The 17629-nt window shown below is 44.9% G+C and overlaps 1 protein-coding gene across 2 annotated transcripts; it reads left to right on the top strand.

The window, feature by feature from the left end:
• Window positions 1-2995: 2995 nt before the first annotated feature.
• On the top strand, window positions 2996-17214 carry LOC143329797 (uncharacterized). Of its 2 annotated transcripts, none has more exons than XM_076745864.1 (15): window positions 2996-3231; window positions 4462-4517; window positions 6517-6683; window positions 6831-6946; window positions 8644-8856; window positions 10303-10404; window positions 10684-10774; window positions 13421-13470; window positions 13664-13766; window positions 14016-14690; window positions 14874-15000; window positions 15493-15821; window positions 16025-16131; window positions 16267-16308; window positions 16507-17214. In XM_076745864.1, the coding sequence occupies exons 1-14, from the start codon at window positions 3127-3129 to the stop codon at window positions 16300-16302; spliced, it is 2277 nt and encodes a 758-aa protein (XP_076601979.1). In that variant the 5' UTR covers window positions 2996-3126; the 3' UTR covers window positions 16303-16308; window positions 16507-17214. The 2 variants fall into 2 exon arrangements, with proteins under 2 accessions (XP_076601979.1, XP_076601980.1); XM_076745865.1 differs by having other exon boundaries at window positions 3018-3231; window positions 10687-10774.
• The last annotated feature ends 415 nt before the right edge of the window (window positions 17215-17629 follow it).

Here is a 17629-nt window from a genome sequence, read left to right as displayed (position 1 = left end):
AAATATAAAAATATTTGTCGTTCTTTTCCTGTCGAACATTATTTTATATCGCCTGACTACCTAGCTTATTAGCTAACTCACCTAGCTACTTAACTCATTCTGCACAGGCTAGCCCAACTTACAGCTTCTAGTTAGTGTCAGTCAGCATTTTTATATTTCAGATTTAATCATAGATGGCGATTACATTTGGTAAGTGGTTAAGTCTAAGCAGTAAAAATCCACATCTTGGCAACTCATTCCAGCTATTAGCTAACGTTAGCTAGCAACCTTGTTGGCTTGTAGAGTGATGAATGAAGAAATCAAGATCAATATTCCTTTAAATGCAAAATGTGTATCGAAACGTATGCTAACACCAGTGTTAAATTTAACTAATGTTAGCTTATTAGCTAGCATATTTTTTTCATGTTTTATCAATCTGCTTTACGTCAGAAGGGCCAGGACTTTTTCCCCTTTGAGGACCAAAACTTAATGTTGACCAATCCCTGCACAGCCTCATTCTGACCACCATGCTCACATCATGCTAAAAACGTATGATGAGCAATGCTAAAAGAAAACTTAAAGAAAAATGAATAAATGAGCAAACTTATAGCCCCCCTCATTATGGCAGTAATGTTAAATCTGTCTCTTTTTTACGTAGATAAGAAATCGTAACCACGTTTCCCCCCCCCTCTGTGACCGTTTTATTTTGAAGGGTGACATCCGGTGTTCTTCGTTTTATTTGTGTAACTTGACGGAGGGAAAACGGTAACAAAGCCCCCAGCCCTTTAACAGCGCTCGTTTAGCGGCTACTTAAATATGTTTCTTGAATCGTGATTATTTTCACCTTGACTGACTTCCCTGCTTGTGGACAGAACATCAGCCGAGCGGTGTGAGCGCAGGCTGGACTGTTAAACAGGCTGAAGAGCCAGCTGGCACCCCGGAGAAAACCAGGAATTTCTCTCTTTACGCAACGAACTGTACAGATGCGAAACTGCATCAAGTCATCGAGAGACAAACAGGCGTGAGACCGGAAATAGGTCAGACTAATGAGGAAATAAAAGGTCTAATTATCCCAAGAATTAATACACATATACATGCATGAACGTATGCATAGTGTACATATGTTTGTATATGTATACATACTTTATATATATCTATATGTTCATGTATAAATATATGAATAGTTGCAGTATTTAATTGCCATTAGTTCGCAGAGTCATGTAGTGTATTAGGACAGATTCAGGTTCAGAAAACTTTATTGACACCTGCAGGGAAATTGCTTTTTTGCCATACAAATTGCTCAACACACTGATAGAAAGAAGTATGAAGTACCTGAAAAAGGTTAAAAAAAAAAAAAAAAAAAAAAAAAACAGGTAAAGAAAGTACCAAGTTAAAACTGCTCTAAATAAAAGCCAAACAGGAAGTGTCTGTGTAGGCTCATAAACATTAATGAACCGAATCAAGTGCATTAAGTGTATAAAATGTATACATATTATGATGTGGGATGTTCAGAACAATCCCAGTTCATCAGCGCTGATTATAATGCCCACTTTATATTATTAAATCAGGTGGAGAATATGATTTAGATCAAACTGGTGGGATTTTTTTTTTTTTGATAGTTTGTACATTTCTTGTGGCCTTCTGCAAAACCAGGAAAAGAGATTTTTGAGGGAAAACACAGTATTAAGGGTCGACAGTTATTTATTGACATTCACTCAGTTCAAACTGAGCAAAGACTTTTTAAATCTGAAGACATGCAGCAGCTGGAGCCTCAGTCTGTGCTCTTATTTTGAAAGATATGAGCTGAAATCCTGTAGTTCCTAATTGTGACTGCTTTTGGGATGATGGATGGATTGGTGGATTGATGGGATGGATGATTGACAGCGGGGATTTAAAGCTCCTCGGTGTAAGTCAGGCGGACTGACTGGAAGCTGGAAGGAATGCTTGTTTACGTCCTGGTGAAAAGGACTTTTCTGACACCCTTTCAGGCCCCACTGTTTCTTCTGACTGGTGTTATTTATGCAAACAGTTTGTCTATTGGAATAAAACAGTCTGTCGGCGGTTCATCCCTCTCCAAGTATCGAACAAACATAGCGATGATGAGTGATGTGTGATTTATTAAGGCCTGATTCGCTGGCAGTGAGCAGTACATGCAGGAATGTTTCCAGATGTCGTAGCTCCTTGAAAGGAGAAACACACAATTTTAACCCTTAAACGACCTTAATTTCCCTATTAAACCAATGCTGATTGTCTATTTGAATACCAAGGCTGTAAGAATTCATGGTTATTGTTTTAGGAGTGTGTACGGGAAGTGTACGTGGAGGGAACAGAAGCTCATTTCTGCCAGAAAAAGTAGGCGTTCAAGCTCAAAAATACAAATCAGTTCAAAAGGAGACAAAGGTGGCACGCCAGCAACACAGACGACACCTGGAGAGCTTTACAGGTTATTCAAATATCATCAGCCACAAGAGGCAACAGAAACACGGATCAGGTGTTGAGCCTGTTCATCCAAACACTCCTCATCATCAGTATCAGCTCACCTAATGACGCTTAATCAAAGCCGATGAGACCAAGAGACTCAAACGCATCATTCTGACATCGTCATTGTTTTCCTTCCTTATTTTTTATTTTTTTTTTTTTACTTCTTTTGGTCAAACGGTCCCCCATACAGAGACTCTAAAGGTTTTTTTTAATGCATGTTGGGTTATTAATGTCAAAAATCCCGTCGAGTGTTTCCAGAGTTCATTAACTGACCGCTGATACTTTTCACTAATTAATTTTACAATTAATGTGCTTTTTTCTTAAAAAAAAAAATAAATAAATAAATAAATAAATCCACCACGAGCCTCCTGTTTAACCAATAAACTGTGAAATAAGATGGAGGATAACAGGATACTTAAACTAAAATAATTCTTATGATAATTGAGTCTTTTATTCCTGGTTTTCTTCTTGGTTGAGTCTCTGGTCGGTGTCCATGCCGCCTGCTAGAAAAACTCCACTTCCCATAATGCCTTTCGAGGGGGGCGTCGTCACCGCTCACGGCTGCACGCTGAATAGCGAGCATGAACTGAACTGTAAATAACTCCCCAATAATATTCCAGTTTTGAGCCAGTTTCCCAGTCGGCCCAGTCGGTCCAGAGGGACAGGATGGCCCCGGAGGAGGACGAAGCTCTGCTGTTCCTGATCTACCAGCACCTGAAGGTGAACGGCTACAAAAAGGCTGCAAAGGTGCTGGAGAAACACGTAACTCAGGTAAGAAGTTTGGTCCAAATCTTCCAGCATTTGCAGCCTGATTCAGCTTTAAACCGACCTGAGTGCGTCCTGCCCGCCTGCTTTCTGCTCATTTTGACGCTGGTGATGATTTTATTGCTCCGTCCAGCTGACATGCGCGTCTAGCATGTTATATAAGAGGATGAATTAAATATAAATGGGATTTCAGCGTGTGTTTCTGGCTGCAGGTCAGCCTGTGGTGCGTTCAAGCACATGGCTCCTTGTTGAGGCCTCCTGCAGGAAAAGAACATGATGTTACAGAAGCTGCGTGGCTGCTGCAGGCCTGCTGCTGAGCACCCCGTTCAAAACCTCCTTCGCTTTTACAGCGTTTAAACATAAAAGTTGTTCATTTTTGTTTAAGTATCAAAGAGCTGCAACAATCACTCGATTTATCGATTGTTTGATTGACAGAGAAATATTCGGCTGGTATTTTCATAGTTAAGAAATTGCTCAGGTTGTTATTCAGGCAGAAATGCTGAGCTGTACCAGCTTCTCAAATGTGGGAATGTGGCATAAATTCAGCATATTTTGTAGGATTTTGAGCTGTTGCTTGATGATGAAATTTTCAAGGCAACATTTCACTTTTATTCATTAGTTAGTTGCAGCCCAGATACATCCAGAATGCACATGCTGATGCAACCACACACACTCAGGAGGCTGTAACGTGGCCCAGTGAGTGTCTTATTTTAATCTTTTCAGTATAAACTCTGCCAAATCTCAATCAGAGCTTTCATTTAACATCTGAATCAAACTTTTTTTTTATATTAATGCAGCTAATTTTTCTGCACTTGTATGCACAAAGATGACAAGTGTGTTATTTCTTATGACTGCTGTGGGGAAATATGAGCTTTGGTCTGTCAAGTTTCAGATTTTCTTGGTATTTTCCCCAAATTCAGACCTTCTCAGACGCTCCACAGCAGCCGGGTTCTTTTCGTACTGTGAGCATCTTTTACCGTCCTCATGTTGGTGCTTTTGCAGCTCTGCAGCTGCATGGATTCATTTCCGGGACCGTGTGGCATCAAAGTGGAAGAATTCCTGAAACACAGGAAATTTGCTCTTCCCTCTGCAACTCTTTTTTTTTTTTTTTTTTTGTTCTGTCTACGTCTTCATAGTTCAGGGCATCGTCCAAAAACTTGAGTTTCAGAAGCGCTGTGGTTCACGTGAGGTTGTCCTGCTCAATGACTTCCATCTGTTTTCTGTTTGTTTGTGAAGGTGGAGGCGCCAGAGGAGAGCTGCAACCTCCACGATATCTACACAGGCTGGATGAAGTAAGTCAGACAAGCCGCTCACCGCAGGAAGTCTCTGCCTTTTGTTTCATTCATGCCTTTTAGCTGTCGACCCAGTTTATTAAAAACTAACAGTAAAGCAGGGAAAGTGATAAATGAGAAACATTAAAGTCCAGTAAAATGTGAGTGCAGACACTGAAGTGAAGCTGCTGAACACACACTGTACAGATGAGGCTGTTTGCTGTCCAGCTGGATGTCAGTTTGAGCGTCCTCCAGCTTGAATAAGGCCAGAACAAGCCTTAAAGAGGATCCGTCCAAAATGACTGTTACAGGAGCATAAAGCACCTTCTTCTTCTTCTTCATGGCTTTTATTTGAAGTGTTCAAACTGTCTCCATGAACAGGAAGTGACTCTGTTCACACTCTTATCTGCCAGTGATCAGATCGGATTTGTGTGTCCAGACATCAGCAGCCTACCTGCTCAGCCGCTCTCATGCTCTCTGGATTTGCCATCGTCGTCGTCGTGTGGCGAGTGATGCAGAAGACTCCTTCGAATCCGGTTGGAGCGTCCGGACTGAGACGCGTCTGATTGGACTCGCATCTCAAACCGCCTCTGAATGTGGTTTGATTTGCATTTCATGAGTTTGTTTTAAAGTCAAATCTGGATCCAGTCTGGATATGAACCAGCAGTCTGAACAAGGCCTAACGGTGTGTGTGTGTGTGTGTGTGTGTGTGTGTGTGTGTGTGTGTGTGTGTGTGTGTGTGTGTGTGTGTGTGTGTGAATGACTGTCTGGCCTTCTGCCCAGTGCATTCTGGGACTGACTTCAAATCCCTGCCACCCTGAAAAGGATTAAAAGGGCAGCAGATAAATGATGGAATGAGTGACCTCAGCTCATGTCTGCACGTCTTACGCTGAATAAAACCACTGAAAGACAGACAGGACAGGGAGGGACGTATGAGACGAAACCCCGTTTTCCATCAGCTGCTTTTGGAAAAAGACGCGCTTCATTCGAGCGTCCTGTTGGGAATGTCGTCCCACATCTGTCCCTCTTGAATTGTCCCCTCTGCTCGTCGGCCTCGTGCGAACACGCCGTCCCATCAGGACGTTTCTCTCCGGCTGTCGAGGACCTCCTCACCACATCTGTAGTTTTTGGCCGCCTGACAGACGATTTGGTCGGTTTGTGCAGTAAATATGCTGAGAAATGCTTTCGGCTGGTTTTCCCTGTCAGGAATTCATCACCGTCAGAAACTCCTGGAAGTTGAACTTGGCTTCCTAAACACTGAAGCTCTGTCCCAAAATACACGAACAGGAAGTGACGTCAACAATGTGCGATTGGAAGTCTTGAGTCCAAATTCTTTCTGGAGCCGCTTCATTTTATTCTTCATTCCAGCCTTGTAGAGCTCCTCCATTTCCTTTGTGCAATGCATTGTGGGAGACTGTCCATCAGCAGCACGCTCAGAGATCAGCTGTCTGCCCTGTTTCCTCCGGCGTGAGCGGCTCTGTGCTGGAAGCCTGCGTGAACCCGTGCGTCGAGTGGATGTCGGTACGTGAACAGTGAGGCTGCAAACGACCCACAATGCATCACTCCTGCTCTTTCTTTCAAGGAGAACATCTGCAGCAGCAAATGCATAAATGTCGAGTCCTTGAGTGAAATACGACCCCTCGTCTTCATATTTTACAGGCTGCTATTCAGGCCAGTGTGGAGCTATCAGAGCTCCCTGGACATGTTTTAATGCATCGTTATCGTCTGAAATAAATCCGATCCTTTGGTCGCTGAGCTGCGTTCTGTCTGCGGCGCTGCTCTCCTCCATGACAGCCGGCCGCCACGTGTGAGCGAAGATCAGAGTGAGGGCGAAAACTCATCAGATAATCGTGAAGAGGCTGCAGCTGACGCACGGTTCATCTTCATTTATGTACATGTGAGTCTGAGATCGAAGTAAAGTGTGTGTGTGTGTGTGTGTGTGTGTGTGTGTGCGTGTGCGTGTGTGTGTGTGTGTGTGTGTGTGTGTGTGTGTGCGTGTGCGTGTGTGTGTGTGTGTTAGGCTGTGCTCTCTCGCTCAGCATGCCAAACAGGAGCCGGAAGACTCAACAACTTTGAAGAAGAACAGCATCAAAGCGGAACCTGCCACCAGCGAAGAAGAGGAGGGCACAGGCGTGAAATTCTCCAACACCACAGAAGAAGAAAAGGTGGATGTCAAACCTCCTGTTGGTGAGTTTTCCTTTACAGCATGCAGTGTGAAGTTCTGCTTTTATTTAGCGAATTCCATCATTTATTTTAATCTGTATCGATAAATTTGTTTTTTTGATGCTTGTTTTTTAACCACAAACGTCTCCACGTGTTGTGTCCCTGCTGCAGAGTCCGAGGAGGACGCCGAGGTCGTCCCTCCTGAAGGTGAAACCACAACGACGCACACTGACAGCGACGACGAAGAAGAAGAAAAGAAAGAGGAGGAAGCAAAGCCAGAAGAAGAGGTGAGCGTGGAGCTTGAGTTTGACTTCGGTGGTGTCTCCGTCCCCCCGTCCTGTCGTCTTCTCACCGTCTGTGGGCTGTTTACCACGAGTGCCAGGAGATGAGATCGGCGCCCTTATTGACGTTTGCGGCGGCAATGAACGGTCGGCAGCCGTGTCTGCACCCTTCACGCCTCCTTCTTCTTCTTCTTCTACACCCTCATAAGAAAAACGTGCGGCATCAAGTCAGACTGACGAGTCAAAGATCTCTTTACTCTCTCGTTTTCTTGCTGATGTGAGGATAACGCTTCGTTCAGCTAAAGCTAATCAAACAGCTCATCGCATCATTTCAGGAGCCACGCTCTCCCACTTCAGCTTAAATTCACATCAATAGATTAAATCAGATACGCATTTAATCCACATTTAGAACAATATGCAGTAAGACAATCAGAACTCCTCTTCAGATCACACGTTCCAAAAACCCCAAATCTAAAATGAGTTAAAGCAGGAAGTAAAAAAAAGAATAAAAACGAAACAATGAAGCGTGAAAGAAGCCTTTGATCTGTGAATTTTGACTAAGAGTAATGAGTTCTGATTATTTCTGCAGCAGCAGGAGACCCCCACCCTCACCATGAGACACACACACACACACTCACACACACACACACACTCACATAGCTGTTGTCCAGTCACTGTAATAATGTGCTGATAGACAGTAGCTCCAGTGTTGTTATGCCTCTGTAATACACACAGACACTTTTCATGTCTCCCCGCCTGTCCTGTATCTGTTAGTTTGTTAATTCTGTGTGTGTGTGTGTGTGTGTGTGTGTGTGTGTGTGTGTGTGTGTGTGTCTGAGTCTTGTCTGTTCTTTTCTGTGGGCTCAGTGATGCAGTAGATAATGTTGTTTGGACAGAAACTGTGTGTGTGACAGAATGATAATCTTCTGAGACAAATCGTGTGTGTGTGTGTGTGTGTGTGTGTGTGTGTGTGTGTGTGTGTGTGTGTGTGTTAATGGCTCTTTGTGGCTCTGTCCACAGACCCTGATTACTTTGGAGTTGTGCTTTTCTCTCTCGGCGCTGAGACAAACGCTGCCGCGCTGATTTCTGACAGAACAAAGACGTTAAAATTGAGAACAGACCGACTTTGTGTTTTGGAGTCTTCTGCTGTCCAACCTCCAGCTGGTCAAATGAAATCCGGGGGACAAGAGTAAAACAATCTGCCAATCGTATTTGATGTCATGTGTCTAAAGAGGTTTTGATTAGTAGTTTCACAATGTTGACTTGGGACTGAATGGATCCCAGCAGTGCTGCGTGTGGACCCAGAGCCTCGTATATCTTCTTCCTCTGGGTCACAGGGCTCCATTGTTTCAACACACACACACTCTGACTCCATCACACACACACACACTCTGAGTCCATCACACACACACACTCTGATTCCATCACACACACACACACAGTGTCCTGCAGGAGATGATGCACCATGTACTCCTGTTTGAGTGACGTTTGCTGAAGCCAGTGGCCAGTTTTCGATGATTTACGTGGTCAGGAGGAGCCGTCGGCCCGGTGCGGGGAGCAGTAAATTCATGCTCAAGTGTCTTGAACTTGGCTTCTCAAACGAGCAGAAATCCTGAGCTCCCTGACTGCTGGAAAGGAGAAGGTGCAGCACATCTGTTCGCCCTGTTAGAGCCTCTAAGTGCCAGCTTGTGCATTCTTTGCAGTCGGCTCCTGTCGAGGCGGCTGCCGACGCTCCTGACGAGGCAGGGAGCTCCGGCTCCTCCGACGCTGCGGAGGTGGTGGAACACGCCCCGGGCGGCTCCAGCCAGGTCGACCCCGGACGAGCCGCCCCCGATCGGCCCGCGGCTCCGGATCCAGCCGGTTTGGACGGCGAGGGCGGTGAGGAGCACGAGGAGGACGACGATGAGCTGAAGCAGGTTAGTGACCCGAGGCTGAATCCAAAGTATGTGGTTGTGTAAGATCCTTCCTCCAGCAAACATAAAAACCTTTACTCTGCTCTGCTTTGAAGTGCTGCCAGGATTGTCTTTTCTTTATCAGTTTTGGCAGTTTCTGATTTTCACTGCTGGACCCACCTGTACAAGGAATTTAACCTTTTGATCAGATTTTCTCTGCTCTGCTTTTCTTCATCCTGCTTTATTTATCAGGAAGCTCATATTTATCCTTCACTCACAGCATTTGAGCGTCCAGACGGCGTCTTTGACGGCTGCCTGTAGATTCACACAGACGTGAGCAGAAATGCTAATTGGCTTTAAGCGCAGCTCATAAAAGCAGGAGTATCGGTTGATTCCTGGCGCGGCCCAGCCTCCGCTCACCCTCCGCACATGTGAAACCTGTTTTGTGGAGGATTTCGCCCGGCTGGTGCATCGTTTGTGCTGTGCAGCGTCCAGTAAACGCTCCTCTCCGCTGCATCGTGACGTTTTTACGGCGGGCGGAGGTTTGGGATTAAATGTCACCAAACCTGTTGTTGGCAGTTTGGTGCCAGCTGTCGTGAACCTCAGCTGATCTCAGAGCTGCTCGCTAAATTAAAAAACATGCTGTGACTCATGAGCTTAATTCTTTCACTTTTCAAGATGATTTTCAGACCCGACAGACGAGAAGTTTGTGGTTTTGTCAGAGACAAAACTTCTGCAAACTTTTTTAATCTGTTTTTATCAACTGCTGTCAGAAACTTGTCTGTCTGTACAGTTTGTTTTATGACCAATGTTTTTATTTCACTGTCAGCGCTTGGCTGCTTCTTCTGCTGCTTCTTCTGCTTCTTCATCATCATAATGTTACTCCTCTTCTCCTTGTCCTCCTCCTCTTCTTCTCCTCCTTCTTCTACTTGTCTTCCCTCTTCTCCTTCTCCTCCTTCTTCTTATTCTTCTACTTCTTCTTCTTGGTTTGTCCTTCTTCTTCTTGTCCATCTTCTTCGTCTCCTTCCTCTCCTCCTCCTTCTTACCGGCTGCGTTAGCATCTCATGGTGTTATTAATTTGGCCTCATTATCTCCACCAGCTGTTAGCAACATCACTGAAAAGATGTCCGACGGGACAACACAGCCGACAGGTTGTAAACGAAGCCTCAGGTTAGACGAATGCGTCTGGGCGAGAAAGCAAAGGTTTACAGTGAACGACAGCTGACAGCCTGACTTCATGGTCCAGCTTTGACCCTCCTCACATCCCCTTCAAAAACATTATCACCTGTGTTTCAGGTGTGGCTTCACCTCCAGCTGGCTCAGATAATCTGGCTGCTTTAAGTGTCCCCCCCCCCCCGACTGATTGTGTGACCTCATGATGTTTCCGACACTCTGATGGGTACGACATCATCATACCTGACAGAAATGAAGCCTAAGTTCGTCTCCTCTCTGCTCTGTTTCCGTCCTCAGGAGACAGAAGCCTCCGCAGCTGAACCGACAGCTGTCAGTCAAACAGAGGCCACGCCTTCCTCCAGTCAGGAGGCAGAGGATGAGGACGACGACGCTGCACAGGTGGCGTATTGGTCCTTACTGTCAGCCAAACCTTCAGTGAATTATATGAGATTTAATTATCAAAGCAGCTCAGAAACCTGCAGCTCAGTTCAGTTTGTGGTTCACACTGAACAGAAAGGATCCGTTCTGGGTCACGACTGGAAAAAATAAATAAATGAAGCCAAAAAAAAGAAAGAAGGAAACAAAATGAAATGAAATAAAGAGCTGAAGAAAAACATCTGAGGCTCTGTTCACGTCTGCCGATGGAGGCTGTTGTTGACCTGCTGATTCCTCCTGCAGCAGCTCATCCAGGCCGAGCCCACCGCGGCTGACCCGACAGCTCAGGGGACCAATGAGCAGCCGGCGGAGAGTGAAGCCCCGCCCCCCGAAGGTAAGACCAGCCAATAGACGTTTGATAAGCAGGCAGCTCTTTACATGTTATGTGTGGCATCCTTCCCGTCTCGTTCTCACTGCGCCGACAAGAATCACGAGCGGTTGTGAAGAAACGGCTGTCAGACGGTTTTCTGTTCAGCCTCTGCAGCAGCTCTGAAGCGAACGATGGCCGAGCACGTGATCGTTTCCCGCCGTTTGTTCTGAAAATGTGAGCAGAAAGGATGCTTGACAGTCCGACAGCGTCAGGTTTGTTTCCACCTTATAATGGAGTTTAAAGCAGTGTCACCTGCTGCTGCAAGGTTGTGGATTTAAGACAAATCTTCTTTTTTTTTAAGTAAATGTTTCAGGGCGACAGCAATTTCCATATCAATTAACATGCAGATTATTTTCCTGATTGATTGATTGTTCTGTAAAATGTCTAAAAAAGGGGAAAAAGCTGTCAGTTTCCTCAAGACAAAATAAACTTGCTGGTTTTGTCCACTGAACCTTCAAACTGTCCTTTTCAGCATCACTTAAGACAAAGAAAAGCAGAAAATCCTCATAATTAACCAGCTGGACTGGGGAATGTTTGTCATTTTGACTCAACAGTTGCTCAGCTGATCATTTCATCTCTGTAATGTCTGATCGTAATGTCAGCAGCAGCCTTCAGCAGCAGGTCTCAGCTGTCTGTCGTATTTCTTTCTGAGGTTTCTCTTTAGTTTGTGCTCCTCACAGCGTTTGAAACATGCCTTTAAAGAAACAGGATCCCAGTCGCTGCCAACGTGTTTTCATTGGAAGTGCTTTTTTCAGAGAAGTACAGTCACCATGAAAGTATTTGTTTTGTCATTTGGATGAATGGACTTTGAAAACGATCACAAATGAAGTGGTTTCCTCCTCGGCTCCTCGCTGCCTCTCATTATTTAGGAGAAAAAGGAACATGCTGTATTTCATTTTACTGGCAGCACCTTGTCTTTGGCTGTTAAAATGCAGAAATTTTGGCTCATTTCATTTTATTTGAAGAAACAGGGACGTGAATTTGAAGATTCTACCTGGAGGAACTTGGACTCGACGCCAAATCTTGTAAAGAGTTTGAAGGATTGCTGCCAAAGCTCGGAGAAACGGCTCTGGCAGCTCTGTTCACAGCAGATTTCCACGTCAGTCACTTGTTTAACGTCTTTAAAGGGGGTTTGTTAAGCTTGTCAGAGCTTGTTAAGCAAACTGGAGCGATGACTCTGAGAATTACAGTCCTCTGCAACTCAACCACCGCAGACAAAAGCATCTCAATCCAATTCATGCTTTTGGAGAAACTAAATCAAACATTTTTCTCAGCAGATATGTTAGATTTTTGTCAACACGCGTAACTAACAGCATCACTAATTGCTGCTGGAACATCATTAAATAGTTCCACTTGAGCTTTTGATGAATCATCTGTGAAAAAGGCTTCTGAGTCGGACTCATGAAGGAACAGTAAAGAAATGAGAGTGCTGTGATGCTGCAGGTTAGCAAGATTTACTAAAAACCACATGAAAGCTCGAGATGGATGGATATTGGACAAGCAGGAGTCTTGATCAAGCAAAGATGTGAGCTGAATCTGACGTATGAGGATGCTTGTTGCGCTCTGGAGTTCTTATTATGTGCGTAAACCTTCTGGTGGTTCTTTCTTGCTGTTCTTCCACTGTGAGTTTGTGGTTTTTAGCGATGATCGCTGGACGGCTCGTACAGATCTTCATCGTCCCCTCAGGATGAGCTGCAGTCGCCGTGCTGATCCTCTGACCTTTCATCTTGTGGCACCATCGGGCGATAAAGATCAGATTGTTCCCCTGCTTTGGTTGGCATTCCCCTCAGCCTTAGCATGCTAACCAGCTAAACATCATGCCCTCTAAATATCAGCTCGTTAGCATTAGCTGCTCAGCCTGTGCCCACTCCAGCACACTGATCGGGCACTTAGAGGTGAAGCTACAAACACTGCAGACTGCTGATTGGTCAGAGAGGCTCAGAGCCAACCGGAGTCTGATTTCCAAACTCTTCTCCTTCACTCATTTGTCTTGCAGCCTTTTCTCAAACAGAGCTCGTAAAAATCAACCGCAGACAGAGAAGAGAGATCGCTGCCCTCCACTGTGTTCCTCTCGTTGTAAGAGCAGCTTGGTGTGTAATGTCTGTGCTGAGCGAGTGGCAGGAAGTGGCGGTGAAAGCGAGCGCAGCGGAGGAAGAGTTTGGCAGGAAGTTGTCAGTGTGGCGGGAAATGTACAGTGTGAGTCGATAATTGCTGCAGGTTGTCAAAACCCACAGACACTGTGGTGCAAACGCAGACCAGATCTGGGGTTTGGGTACATGTAGGTGTGGGTTAGGTAGCGGTTTCTGTATAAACTGAAAGTGTTTGGTGGAAACGCGTCTTTAGTCTCATTTACACAGAATCTGATGAGAAGCATTTAGAAAAGAAACACGCAGAAGATGTTCTTCATCCGTCTGTTATAACAAAGTTAAACTTGGTCTCATTTTGCAGCCAGTTTCCTCCGTGTTGTTACTCCTGCAGAGGTTTGGCTGAACGACTCCGAACAGACATTTCCAGATGTTTCATAAATACTCACGATACTCCTGAAGTACTAATAAAACACAGTTGATTTAGACCATATTATGATGAAGAATGTGTTTTCATGTTTTTCAGACCTTGACACTGAAAATCCAGAGGAGGAAGAGGAGGAAAAGGAGGTGGAGGTAATGCTAAAACAGGTTTTTTAGGACTGCTGTGGCGGCCTGTCTGTAGACTCACATGACAAAAATGTGCAGTGTTGGTTGACCTTTGCTGAGAGAAGGAATCTAAATACGACAGCGTAAACGAGAGCAGTGAGTAATAATGAGGAATCAGTCGGTGGGTGTGTGTTTACGCTCCCTGTCTGTGTTCCCTCAGAGTCCAGACAGCAGTGACGTCGCCTCCTCGCTGAAACCCGAGGACCAAACGATGAGTCCAGAGGAGCGAGGCGGCGCCGCAGACCTGCCCGTCGCTGACCCTGGTAACTATTATCACACAGTGCTTTCATCATGACGGAAACATGCAATATTTTTAGCCAAAGAAACCTTTTTATGTGAAACCTTTAACTCGGTGAATGAAGGTTGAATCATCTGCGGTTGTTCAACCTCATTTTTCAAAATGAAGTATTCTCTAACTCGGATTTGGCAGATTTATGACTGAAGTTATTTAGAAAAGTTGGTCATGTTGTTTTGATGTTAGTGAGTTGTTGTGTTATTCTGCTCTGATGTAGAAGAGGCGGCGGTGGCGGCTGCAGACGAGCGAGTCGACCCAGAGGTCTCCATCATCCTCAACATCGGAGTCGAAGACGAGGAAGCAGCCGAGCAAGAAACCAGTCAGCTGCTCCCTGAGGAGTCAGCCGAGACCTGCGACGATGGCGAAACTCCCAGGAGGAAGAAGAAGAAGAAGAAGAGCAAAAAGGACGCAGAGACGCCAGCTGCAGATACGAGCACAGACGCATCCACCGTAGACACAGCCAGCGATACTCCTTCTTCCACCAAGACTCCCAGGAAGAAAGGCAAAAAGAGACGGGAGGAGGTGGCAGAGGAAGAGGAGGAGGAGGAGGAGGAGGAGCAGCAGCAGCAGCAGCAGGAGGACACGCCTCAGGCCGCTTCATCAGAGAAGAAGAAGAAGGCAAAGAAAAGAAGAAGGGAGAGAGATGAAGTGGAGGAGAAAGATGAGGGAACCCCTGTCACTCCTTTTGAAAAGAAAAAGATGAAGGTCAGAGACGTGGAGGAGGAGACGAAGGTGGAGGAGCTTGTGAGTCCGGCACAGACGACCGAGGAGAAAAAGAAGAAGAAGAAGAGAAAGAGGAAAAAGGAGGGTGGAGAAAAGGAAGAGGAGGTGCAGTCTGAGGAACAACCAGCAGGGGGCGACGACGACACGGAAGAGAAGCTGGAGGCTGCAGGTAGAAAGAAAATAAACGTCACTTCTCTCCTTTCTGAACTTTGACGTTCTCTGAAGACGTCACTTCTCTCAGAAAATAGTCCTCGACCTCTAACATGGGTTAGAGTTAGAACACGTTCAGTCTCACAGTTTCTCTGCCGCTGCTGTTGATAAGTTGGTGATCTGGACTTCTTCCCTCCCTCAGATGGAAACTCGACGGCCAAGAAGAAGAATCGCCTCAGGAATAAACTGAGCCTGAAGAAGAGACTGAGGCTGAGGAGGATGAAGAGCAGCATCACCTTAGAGAGCAGGAAGCTCCAAGGCAGAAAGAAGTCAGTGCAGCTTTTTAAGTTTCTTCTTTTGTGCTTAAAACGTCACGTTCTGCACGCAGACTGCTGTCATGATGCATGTGAACGTACTAAAAATGACAGTTTAATGAAACAGTGATAAGACTAAAAAGACTTACTGAGACATAGAATCATGATGGATGAAATTTATTTCAGGACAAAACAAGTAGAAACTCTGCAGACCAAAACTTTGCTGTAGTGAAGCCCAAACTTTTTTCTTTTTTTTTTTTTTACATTTTACATTTTTTTTTGCATAGAAAAAAGGAAAATCAAAAAGAAATACTGTGTATTTAGTGAATATACTTTGGTTTTAAAGAGTACATTATTATATTTTGGTAGTGTATAACAACTGGAACGATGTGGGATAATGCAGGAAAATAAATTATTAGTGTGCATCTTACAAAGATCACGTGTAGAGTAGAAGCACCAAGTATCTGCTTCGTCAATGTTTTGCAATAAACATGAACCACTTTTCAGACAACAGCAGAAAAGACTTCCTGATCCTGCCCAGGGCGACGACACACCAAAGAAGAAGAAGATGAAACTGAACACTGAGCAAGAGAATTCCTCAAAGGAGAACCAGCCACCAAAGACGAAGAAAGAGAAGAAGAAGAAGAAGAAGAAGAGGTCGGCGGAGGAGGCGGATGAAAGCGACGCGGTGAGCGCCGAGCTCCCTGAAGTCGACTCGTCTCCACTTTCAAAGGAAGGGAAGAAGAAGAAGAAGAAGGCGGCGAAGGCTGGAAAAGAAGAGGCGACAACAGGAAGTTCAGCGCCCGTCACTGTGAGCCCACCTGCAAAGAAGAAGAGTAAGAGGCTGTTTAAGTTTTCACAGGGCTGCAGACACCAATGATTTATCCTATTATCATCAATTCATCAATATGATCATCTAAAAATAACCAAACATGCTTCAGGCTGCCTCGTGATCGGTGGACAAACATTGTAAACTGGCTCGACTTTCTTTCGCGATGACGTCACCGTGCTCACGCTTTGTGTCCGCTGATGTTTGCAGAGAAGAGCAGACTGATGGAGAAACTGGAGGACACTGCTGCAGACGGACACGCTCCTCCAGACGGACACGCTCCTCCAGACGGACACGCTCCTCCAGCAGCTTCTACGGTAACAACGCTCACGTCAGACGTTCGATTCCCACGTGTGTGACGCTCTGACTCTGACCGTGACGTCACACAGTGATTTGCATGAGGAAGTTTCTTGAATCACTTTATAAAACTCTTGTTTCTCTGTCATTTCCAGAAAAAGAAATCCAAAAAGATGATCTCCTCTGATTAAATCTGGGTGAGTTGATGCAGATTTATAATGGTTTGATGGGAATTATGGATGAATTTATTAGGAGGAGGGTGAAAGACGGAGGGATGAGAGGATGAAGGGGGAGATCTGGGTCATGGATGGATGGATGGAGTGTAGAAGAGATAGAGATCTATTCTGCTTCAGTGACGACTCATGAGGCTCCTCTTTTTTTTTTTTTTTCTCCAGTGTTTTATGTCACCAGACTTCAGTGGACCTGGACGCCCTTAAACAAAGAGGACAATCTGCGCAATGTCTTAACTCCTGAGGTCACATCAGTGTTTTCAGTCATGTTTCACTGTCTTTAGCTCCAAAACTGTGAAAACACACCTTCACTTTCATTAATCCAACCTTTTTTTTCAACATATTACTTAATTTGGTCGATCTTTACCTTCAGTTGACTCAGACGTTCAGTGACGAGTCTTTGATCTGCAGCCCATGAAGGGAAGCCTTCACCTTCACAGCCGTGTCTTCGTCACTGAGCGTCTGCTCACAGGTGTCCTCAGGTGAAGCTACACACTGCTGATGGCTCCAGTTCCAAATGAGCTGCACGGGAACAAACGGCGAAACCTTTCCAGCCCGGCGGCGTGAGAGCGACGAGTGCGGAGCTTTAAGAGAATCCTCCTCTGATCGTTCAACGTTTTTCTGTGTTTGACCTAGAAGTTCTTCCTTTCAGTCCTAAAGCTGTGAATTCTCTTTCCACGTGGAAATGCTTTTGTTTACAGAGTTCTGTTGTTAACGCACACTTTTCCTTGATGATCCCATGAGCCGTTAACTATGCATCTGATTAAATCTTGTTGCTTGAGGGGAATGAACGAGTTTCACTGCAGGGACTTTTTATTTTTGCTGTTCCTGAGAAGCAACGTGTGTCAGAAAATAAAACCTGTCGCGGCTTCACGTTTGCCTTTGCGGTGATTTTTTTTTTTGTTGTTTCACATCATTTTTATGGGAGTTATTACCATAATTACCACTTTGTGACCTTCATGGCAATTAATGAATGAAATTATGATTTGGAAACTCCTGAACATTTGGAAAACTCGCAGCAGGTGAAGTTCACCGTTCAAGCCGATTAACTCTAAATTTAAATTTGTCAGTGTGCAGTAGTTTTTACTTCATCATAACTCAAGTTTTAAACATGAAATCCATCAAATTTTAACATTTTTTCACAGTAAATCCTGAACCTTGGATCTGACTTCACACCACAGACTAACCACTGTGTCACTTCAGGCTCACAGACTTTAACTCTACAGAAACACGTTTTAAAAGAACTTCATGTTTAACATTGGATGGTTGAACTGAGTGATTTGGATTT

This window comes from Chaetodon auriga, chromosome 12 (genome assembly GCF_051107435.1).
Source record: "Chaetodon auriga isolate fChaAug3 chromosome 12, fChaAug3.hap1, whole genome shotgun sequence".
Lineage (NCBI taxonomy): Eukaryota > Metazoa > Chordata > Actinopteri > Chaetodontiformes > Chaetodontidae > Chaetodon > Chaetodon auriga.
Note: the sequence above shows the minus strand (reverse complement) of the source record. Positions and strands in the feature narration are given on the sequence as shown.

Coding starts and splice junctions, on each gene's coding strand:
- LOC143329797 (XM_076745864.1), top strand. CDS start 3,127: ATGGCCCCGGAGGAGGACGAAGCTCTGCTGTTCCTGATCTACCAGCAC. Junction 10,775..13,420: donor TGAAGCCCCGCCCCCCGAAG/GTAAGACCAGCC, acceptor CATGTTTTTCAG/ACCTTGACACTGAAAATCCA. Junction 14,691..14,873: donor AGAGAAGCTGGAGGCTGCAG/GTAGAAAGAAAA, acceptor TCCCTCCCTCAG/ATGGAAACTCGACGGCCAAG.